Source organism: Sinocyclocheilus anshuiensis, unplaced genomic scaffold, assembly GCF_001515605.1.
Source record: "Sinocyclocheilus anshuiensis isolate Anshui unplaced genomic scaffold, SAMN03320099.WGS_v1.1 scaffold1753, whole genome shotgun sequence".
Lineage (NCBI taxonomy): Eukaryota > Metazoa > Chordata > Actinopteri > Cypriniformes > Cyprinidae > Sinocyclocheilus > Sinocyclocheilus anshuiensis.
Genome location: NW_015541398.1, coordinates 643,224 through 653,857, shown reverse-complemented (window position 1 = coordinate 653,857; position 10,634 = coordinate 643,224). Strand labels below are relative to the sequence as shown.

Below are 10,634 nucleotides of genomic sequence, written 5' to 3'. Positions count from 1 at the left end.
TAGTAACCCAACCGCTGGGTCAAAACAACCCAATTGCTGGGTTTGTCCCTATTTTATCCGTTTTTTAGAGTGTATCTTCAGAAATACCATAAAGTTACATAACTGAAACATCTGCTTCCATACAGAACATCAAAGCGGATATACAGAAGATGCATCATTAAAATCACTTTAACGTCAGAAAACTGCAGTTCAACTGTTCAACATTAATGGAAAAGCCCATTTAGAAATGTAGCTCTATTTCTAAGTCTTATAAAGCACACACACACACAGCCATTTACCATCTTGTGCGCAACACAATTTTGTCATGATACAAGCTAAACAAATGAAAATCACATACAAATAAAATGTGTAGGAGTATAGATCAGTAAAGGTAAACATCACTAACACAAATAATATATTACATTCAGTCCTTATCTGTCCTTCCTTTTTAATGAATACATTAATATGTCACTCTCTGCCCTCAGCTAAATTCACCCTCTTCATTTCTTCTCAGTCATTAATAATCAGCTCTCATTTCTGCTGCTGTTTTATTCATCCTATTCTTCTCCTCTCCTTACGATGACCAGATGACCAAAAAATCAGGAGAGGTGTAGCCGGAGTAAAACCTGAACTTTTATATCGACGTGCAACGCAAAGAAAACAAACGTTTGCTGACTTCCTAGTGTTTTTAAGATGACCAGCAAACAGAAATGGTTCCAAAAGTGAGTAGGTTCAATTCTAAAAGCTATTAAATAGTTTGAATCAATTTGTCAGAAAGTCAAAGAGGTCTGAAATGACACGAGGATGAGTAAATGATGACAGAATGTTCATTTTTAGGCAAACTATCCCTTTAAATCTACACATTGCTGGTTCTTTTTGATAGAAGAAGCACAAATCCGTTTCAGTTCGCAATAAAATTAATGTTAAGACTAATTATGCGGACAAATTGTGTCAGGATATGGTTTGTAACATCAGGACTGTTCTAGTTTATCGAGGCGTCTCTCTTCTCACGTGCAGTTTTCAGCAGGACAGTCACTCTGTCTTCACATCTCTGCTCTCTGATTGCTGTTTCTTCCCCGCTCTTGTCTTGTTCCCCTCGTGGAGCTGATGATGATCCTCTTTATAAAACTGATGAGCCACTTGCCACGTCCTCTGCTCTTCTTCTTTCTTATGGTGGCCCTTCTGGTGGTCTTCAGGACCTGCGTTCTGCTCTGACGTGTTCTTCTCCTCTTCTTTCTTCTGGTCTCTGTTGTGGACGGGACTCAGGATGTCTGGCTGTACCTGCAGATACGCCTGAACTCTGTGCCGCTGGGCTCGGCTTTCACTGAAGTCGATGACCTGACACTCGTACGTTCCCTCGTCTGATGGCCTGACGCTAGACAGACGAAGCTTATGTGAGATGTTGCTGCCAACCACTTTTACCACCTTAAAACAAACACAAATATGATTATTGAACAAGAACATTTAACTATCAGAGACTCCCACAAAGCAAGTCCTTGTAAGCTAATTAAGTTTGTGAATTAAGAAAACCAATCATGTTTATGTGCACCAATTAAAATTAGTCCATCTACTGAAGAAGCATGTTTGGAGCGACATTGAGACAGATTCTCTCACAAAGCAAAATGAATGAACATGAATATACAGACAGGTAAAAGCCCCTCATGGCCTTTATTTTGTAAGTAACTCCACTCTTGTTTGTTGCTGTCAGGGACATGGATAAGAATTAATGAGATAATTAAATTACTGCAGAATTACTTAAAAATTATTTAAAAGAATCGGCAAAAGTAACTAATTTCAACAAGAAAATAGCAGGAACAAGTCTTAGTTTGATCAGAATGTGCTGATGTGAATTTGTTAAGAAGATATGTCAGAATATGAATATGTCAGAAGAAGCAAAAATAGAATAAATCAGAATATAATGCATATGTAAACCTGACCATTAAGCACTTACATTTTGTCAAATTAAGACAAATTTCAAAATGCAAAACTCACGCTTATTTTAGTCGCCCCCTTTGGTGTGTTTTCCTGTGAAACCACCTGTACACACACATTCAAAATGAAAATTAAGTGCTAAACTGAATATATTCTTGAAAAAAAAAATTCTTAATGTCAATAAAAATACATAGCTTGAATATTGGGTAAAATAGTCCAATTTATTTAGAAATATTTTTATACTTTTTAAAATAATTTTTCCAAAAAGTAAAATAAATTATATACAGTATATATATATATATATATATATATATATATAAAATAAAATATATACAGTATATATATATATATATATATATATATATATATATATATATAATCTGAACAACTAAAAAGAGTCTTTCCTGATTGGTTGTCCATGCTGGTTGCTCCGCCCACTCTCTGCTGTGTCTGGTGTACCACCACTGGATCTCCAAGGAGACGGAGGAGGAGCTAACACCTCTGAAGGAGCAGGCCATCTCCACATCATCTCCAGCCTGAGAGACCACGTCATGAGGAACCTCGGTGAAAAGAGCTGAAGAGAAAGAGAGATTTTAAAAACTACACTTGATACCAATACCATATGCATTTTACTGACCATTAGTCATCCTGCTCTCTCTTATCAGCTACTGGTTCTGTGAATCTCTTCACACAGATACTTTCAGGCAGCGAAGACTGACCGGAAGAGAAGAAATTGTTGAATAAAGAAAATGATAGTTGAATCACTGATGTCACATGGACTGTTTGAACGATGTCCTTACTACCTTTCTGGGCCTTGACCGTGGTAGTTGCGTTGCTGTCTATGCAGGGTCAGAAAGCTCTCGGATTTCATCCAACATATCTTAATTTGTGTTCCGAAGATCTTACGGGTTTGTAACGACATGAGGGTGAGTAATTAATGACAGAATTTTCATTTTTGGGTGAACTATCCTTTTAAAGGTCTGACAGTCCAATGCTCAGGAAAACAAATTAATTGCAAAAGGACTGGAGATAATTAAGCAGACACATCTGAGGACAAACAATATAATGAATTCATAACACACAAACACATACAGTGTGTGTGTATGCCAGCTGCCTAAAGGGACTCAAATGTTCCAGAGAGAAACAGCTTCTGCAAACTCCTGTTCTCCATGTCTTCATTACAGAACCTTTTTTCACTATTTTTTTTGGAATGGGAAGGTTCCATGGATTTTAAAGGTTCCTCATAGAACCATCAATTCCAATTAAGAACAATTCAATTCAAACTTTATTTTTGGTTTATTTCATGACATTCAATTCAACCTTATTTTTGACTTATTTCAAGACATTTTAATTTTCATATCACATATTTTACATATTCAATTCCTGTGTGTAGATGTAAATGCTGTGCTGTAAATAATAAAAATAACTAAGGGGAAAAAAAATTCCCTTAAAAAAAATATATATATATATATATTATTATTACATTTGCTTGGGCATCAAAGCACTTTGAAGCGCTTTGAAGATGTTCTGATTATTTAGCGTATAGTTCACATTTTCCTTACTGAGATGATACAGCATCTAAAACTTAAAGAATGAATAATAATAATAATAAATTCCATTCCAAAGTATTATTTTGCTGCACATTATTCATATTAAAGCAGCAAGAAAAAGGCTTAATATTCAAAATATTTATTGTAGTGAAATGGTTATTATAGTTAATTAAAACAAAAACTGAAACTACATTTTAAAAACCATAAAAAAAACATTGTTACTTGAAATAAATGTTAACTGAAATAAATTAAAATGTGAAAAAATAAAGTTAGTTGCCAAGGCTACATTTCTCATTTTTGATTTAAACGTGATGTACGAAAACAAACAAACTGAAATAAAAATGAATAAAACTATATAGACATTAAATGACAAAAAAAAAAAAAGCTACTAATGAAAAAAAACAACAAAATTACTAAAACTTTCAAATGAACATGGAAAATATAAAAATAAAAACTGATTCAAAATATTAATAAAACATTATAGGATCTCAATGACACTAAAATAACTTAATTATTAATAACAAACATACAGAAATTCAAATGTAGCCAGAATTACAGAATATAGGATATAATTAAAAAACTCAATTAATTTGAAAAGTAAGTCCTGCTGCAAACAAAAGGAATAAAACGAGGCCACTGTAAAGCCTCATCACTTCCCTCTCTCTGTCTGTCTGAGGTAAAACAGGCGTCATAAATCACACATTCATAAGGATGAAGGATGACATTAATATTCTTACTGTGGAGAGAATCTGCTCAACAACTAGATACACATTTGATTGCACTGAAAAAATATGTTTTCTCTCTTAAAAAGCAAGCACAAAGACATTCAATGCATACTGCTTGAAAGCATACATGAAGTCACTCAATTAATATAACAGGCCTACAAAAATCATCATAATCTTGATTGTTTTTAAAAATGAAGAATAATGACAAATAGAAAAGCAAAAAGAGTCCAGACTGGGGTTTAAAAAACCCACCACAGATGTGCATGTCTGTGCTGCATTAGAGTCGCTCTCTCTTTCAGGAAATAAGCACGTAATTGAGACTAAAAAGAGACTAATGCAATTCAAGCAGAACTGAAGCACTGATCCACTGAGACGTCATACCCTCCCAGAGCAGATTTCTTCTAACCCCAGGGATGGACACTGTGAAGCATGCCTCATCTCATCTCCTGACACACTCCACACGTCTGCTGTATGCTTCATGTCAGGCTGCATATCAGAAACATTTGTGCATTATCTATCTATAATCTGTCTGTACCGTGTCAGTTTGTGTACTGCACTGGAAACTATACATTGCATTGTATTTTGTACTGCATTCTACAATATATGTGCATAGAAGTAGATAGCATTGCACATTATAAAACTGTTATGACATCTGAACCTAAATTCTGATTGGGTGAGCAATTAAGATACTGTTATAAAAAGCAGATAAACACAAGTTGCTGCGTTAATTAACACCATTAATTCCCAACAATTGGCTAAATACACTAAATTATGTGGTAGCATATTTTAATAAATATTATGTAATATTTATAGTATTTGTCATATTTTAATTAAGCTATGAATAAAATATAGCTGATGAACAAAATTCATAGCAAAAAAAAAAACCTTGTTCAATGTATGCAGAAATGTTAATAATACGCCATTATATTACAATGATATGATTTATTTTTCTAAATTTTTGGTGAATTTTTATATTATCAACAATAATAGCTACAGGAATTATTTTGATTAAATCATCAATAAAATGATTGACATTTTATGAAAACTTCACAGTCAATTTAGTAAATTTTACAAACATTTTCAAAGAAACAGCAGGTAAAACATTGAATTAAAGGTAAAGTTTTGAAGTAGAAAGACTGAAATTGTATTTTCTTGCAAAATATACTCCAATAATCTTTGTTTTGTAGTGCAACTGAGCCATTTTGGTCTGTACAGTATATGTTTTACATTTGGTAATTACTCCCTGATTTCTGCTCTTTGTTTCTGTAATGAGAATATACACCGTGACCATCTGTTTTCTTTGTTTGGAATGAGAACCTCTGTGTGTCCTACAGTTCCTCTAGTCATTAATATGCATAGTCTCCAACTGGTTGGTATAAAGGTGATTATCCAGAGTCGAAAATGCTGCAGTGTTATTGTCTGAGAGTCAATGTGCCCAGCACTAACACAGACTCCATCATCTCGCTCTTACATCAGTCTGTTTAACATATTTTGATTGCTGAAGCTGTATGTGCTTCATCACACTCATGGATCACCTGTGGCAGCAGTTACAGCTCTCTCTCTCTCTTTAGAGAAGTCATTATAAGCACTGCACGATTGACGCTGAGATTTCAGATTGCTCTTGTTATCACTCAAGTGCCATGATGATGTGTAAATATGAATTTCCAATGCACATGAAAAAACTAAAATCTTCTCTGTTGGAGCTCATTTCCTAATCTAGCCTAGCATTGTATACTACCAATATTGTTGGCTGTGTGACGATGTCTTATGTTCCTCTATAGTAACTTGCTTTGGATAAAAGTATCTGCTAAATGCATAGATTCATGTTTTCTGTATGCACGAATGACAAACTGCATTTGTAAAATGTGCAAAACACAACCAGAGAACTAACAATTCTTGTACATTCAGCATTTTCAAAATTTTTATTTCCGATAGCTTTATTTGATTTGGCTGCTTTTCTACCCACATAATCTTTTTGTATTTTTATTTTGTTGATGTAGCCTATTCTTTTTCAATACTATTAGTGTTATTTTTTTTTTTGTATTGTATATTATTTTGTATATTTTTTTCTTTTACACTCGCCTTGAGAATCTACCATGAAATAAACTATGAACAAATATAGTAATAATAATAATAAATTTGTATATGTAAGCAATAAGGTACTCGAGGCATGCTGCATTGTGAATAAGTTAGGCATGGGAGTCACTGCAAGCCCTTCAGCCGTGACTTATTCACTGTTACTTTTTTTAAGTAAGTTCGTTAGATGCTGTCCTTCCGCTAAAAAATAGTTCCTGACAGTGACAGCAAATGGCAAGAGAATTGCTGTGCCTACTTATACTATGCCCTAAAAGTATGTACTATTTTTGTGAAGAAAAAGTACATACTTTTGAGTATGTAGCAGAAGAGTATAGGCAAGCTTTGGGACAAACTACTTCGTCATAACTGCATCTTTATTGGATGCGCTGTTGCTTAGTTTTCTTATGGAGCTCAAATAAAAACAGAGTTGGAATTGTTCTCATCCGGTGTGTCATTTATTTTTTTAACACCATACATGATATTTTCTCACACACAGACATCTGCTTATCTCTCAGCATGAGAAAACGTCTGTTTTCCATCTTTTAGTTTAAAACCGATCGATTCGCAGCACAGCTTGCAAGCGTCATTACAGTGTAAATTGATGGACATATGGACATACAGAATCATAACTGACACAGAAAACGAATAAAAACTGTAATATTCCCTCCGCTCTTCGGAAACTGTGGATTCAGCTGACGCACTCATTTGTTGCCACCTACTGGCAAACTGATGTAACCTTCAGAAAGAGTCCCTGTACAATCTAGAACAAACACTGACAAGTGAATGATACAAACTACTGTTGAACTGTATGTATGTAACGCTGCTCGATCAATCAGATTTAAGGTATATCACATGCTGTCATAGCATAAAATAGCATACTATTGTTTAAAATGTTGCATACTGTCACACAGTAGGCAGTTTAAAGTATATACTATGCAGTATGGAGTATGAATGTGAATACTGTTTTAAGCCCCTCCACTGTTGCTTTTGCTGGGTTGCTATCCTGTTGGTAGATGAGTTTTCTTCCCGGTTCCAGTGTCCTTGTGGATTGCAGAAAGTTTTCTTTTCATTCTTTGTACTTTGCTTCCACTTTTTCTATTTTTATGAGGTTTCCAGCAGAGCAGCATTACCGCGCAGCATGCCGTAGGCTACGGTAGCTGGAGGTGTTGCCAATGCTTTACAAATCATCCTGAATACTTCCCCTGACGACTGATTTCCCAGGAACCTTGTCTTAGAATGTTCCTCGTTCTTCATGAAGATGTGTTTCCGGCTACGGTAGCTGGAGGTGTTGCCAATGCTTTACAAATCATCCTGGATACTTCCCCTGACGACTGATTTCCCAGGAACCTTGTCTTGGAATGTTCCTCGTTCTTCATGAAGATGTGTTTCCATGGAAATGCACTAATGTAATTTCATGTGCATAATTGCATGCTGGTGCAATCAAATCAAGTTAATTATGCATTCAATAACTGTATTATTTTTGATTAATTCAGTGAAATTAATTACCTTTTTACTCTAATATTACAGGCTACACTGTTCTACATGCATAAATGCATAATTGCTCTATACTGTAACCCAAAGGGTGAATGCTTTTTATATGCACGTGTAATGCTTTATTTCTTACTACGTTTGATATATTAAGCAAAATTGTAAGCATATTCACAGTTAAAGACTGTAGTAGAGTGCCTGTATATACAGTAGCTGTTAGTATAATGTGTATTTTAGGATGACTGGAACACTGTATTGACCAATCAGCCTTGCTGATCAGTTTTTCAATGACTTTGCAACAGTTTTTGACATTTGCAAAACTGGCTACCAATAGTTATGGGAGAAATTAAGCTCTTTGAAACTTTGAATCAATTGAAGCAATTGCTTCGCAAAATGATTCACTGTTTCAAAGTGCTTGAAACGCGACAAACTGGTGATGCCTGCTGGTCAAAACGGTGTAAATGCAACTAAAACTCAGTTCAAACATGGATAAAAACACCTTTTACAAACCAATTGCAATGTTTTATTGAAAGTGTAATCTATTACATGCAATTAACAAATCATCTAATACCATTAAATATGAAGTGTCTGTATAAAAACCTGTTATCTCATTCATTTGTAGGGTATTTTGTTTGTTTTATGGAGAGCTTCCTTTTTAATATATAAATGTGTCATCAAAAATGTCTACAAATTTATAGTAATGATGTAACAAATTCTTGTTTACTGACATGTTTCAAGTTTGATACATAATTCGAATCACTGGTTCGAAACAAATGATTCATAAATGTTTTGAAGCTTCACAAAAGCGCCCATCACTAGCTACCAAGACACCATAACATCATATAACATACTAAAATTTTGGATTCAGACATGCCTTGTTGCCTTCCTACCTATGTACACAGCACATTTTATTTCAGATTTCAGATTTCCAGCATTAAAAATCTCATTGGTCTTCACTGCACCAGGTAAATGACACTGCACTGTTAGCACAGATCTCTCTACCTGCAGAGATGCAAGCATTACCTACTACAGCGATTCTCAACAGGTTTAGCACGGAAGTGAGTGTGTGTAAGAAGAAATAACGAATGAGAAATAAGGAAGTTGTTGACACCAGCATGATATTTGTTCATTCTCAGCTCAACAAAGTGTTGGTTTGATCTCAGCTGGAGGAAGACCTCCATACGGATGAAGACAGACAGCAGAGGTCAGACCCAGCTGGACCCCCTGTCTGAACAAAACCCCCTGTAGACATTATTAAACCAGCTCGTGCTGACCTGAGACATGGAGAGAAATCTCAGCGGACAAGGATATGGCAAGTTCTCTGCAGTTCTGTGCAGAAAACTTCCCATCAGACACGTTTCAATACACTGAATATACGAAGCACACAATTTTTAAAGAAGGAAATCACATTAGCTTTTTATATCCTACTGCTCCGGGTGTGTGTTCACGGTGTGTGTGTGTTCACTGCTGTGTGTGTGCACTTAGGATGGGTTAAATGCAGAGCACTAATTCCGAGTATGGGTAACCATACTTGGCCACATGTCACTTTCACTTTTTTCACTTTAATAACATTTACTGTTAAATCATTTTACTGCTTTGGTTTGAACAGATCAGTGCTGCACCAAATTCTACAATGAAAAGCTGACATTTTATTTAGAAACATTCCAGATGTTTCCTCATTTTTCTCTTTCTTTAATTGAACAAAACATGTTTTTAAAGCTTAAACTGACTTGAATTCTGACTTTTTTCCCCTCAAAATTCTGAGTTTATATCTTACAATTCTGAGAAAAGACGTCCAAAGTCAGAAAAGGTGCGTATTGCAAGCTATTAACTCGCAGTTGCAAGGAAAAGTCAGAATTGTGAGTTTATATCAAACAGTTCTGAGGAAAAAAAGTCAGAATAGTGAGATAAAAAGTCACAATTACTATTATTTATTTATTTATTTTATTCCGTGGTGGTAAGCAATTCATGAAACAGCAAAAAATGTAAAAGAAAACTATTACATATCATAATAATAATAATGATGATGATGATGAACTGATGTTTTGATCACTTAATATTTTTTTAAATCATATATTTATAAAAGTTATAAAAGGTACAATTTGTGACAACTAGCCCCAACCTGACATTTATGAAAAATACTCATATTTATTTAAAATTGCCATGAGAACACAGATCAACTGTTTATTTTATACAACTGACTCATCTTAATGAATGTCAGTGTGGTTTTATTGTGTTCATTTGTTACTTATATTGCAAAAATTATGATATTAGGAATTTAGTTTAGAGAACAGAATTCACAAAAATGATTCTATTTAAGACAGTTTTAAACACAATAGGTGTTAACTAGGCCATTGCTCGATAAAACACGCATATGTAAATGCAATTTTAACGCAATACTTTAAAGTTTCTGGAATATATACTCTGTGGTAACTTGCCCCAGTCTGTCCTGTAGTCCGATGTATTCACAATATTCTATTTATTTTAATTTGGAATGCGTTAAAAATACTTAATGACCTATTTACGGTGGCCGAGAAGTGCAAAACAAATCACAATTCTGAAAACAAAATAACAAATTACAAACGCAAATGCAAGTCTAAAAAACAAAATAACAATTCAGAAAACACAACAACAATTCAGAAAACATTATAACAAGTCAGAAAACACAATGACAAATTCGAAAACAAAATAACAAGTCAGAAAACACAACGACAAATCAGACAAACCAGAAGAGGTAGGTATAGTTTGAGACAGCGCCATTGGTTTGGGATTACTCACCGCTGACTGGACGAGACATCTGTCAATCAACTTATGCAGGAAGAACCAGCCGAAGAACAGCAGAGTCGTGGTAGAAAGTTCGGAGATGGTATTAAAGTAGCTCAGT

General features: G+C 34.5%; 1 protein-coding gene across 1 annotated transcript in view; it reads right to left on the bottom strand.

The window, feature by feature from the left end:
• Nucleotides 1-52: 52 nt before the first annotated feature.
• vstm2lb (V-set and transmembrane domain containing 2 like b) overlaps nt 53-10,634 on the bottom strand; it is an 11,994-nt gene continuing 1,412 nt past the window's right edge. The window contains exons 2-4 of the mRNA XM_016489250.1: nt 2,316-2,485; nt 1,972-2,016; nt 53-1,404 (exon numbers count right to left, since the gene is read on the bottom strand). Of these exons, the coding sequence (XP_016344736.1) occupies nt 1,012-1,404; nt 1,972-2,016; nt 2,316-2,485 (608 nt within the window). The 3' untranslated portion in view covers nt 53-1,011. The remainder of the gene's footprint in view (nt 1,405-1,971; nt 2,017-2,315; nt 2,486-10,634) is intronic.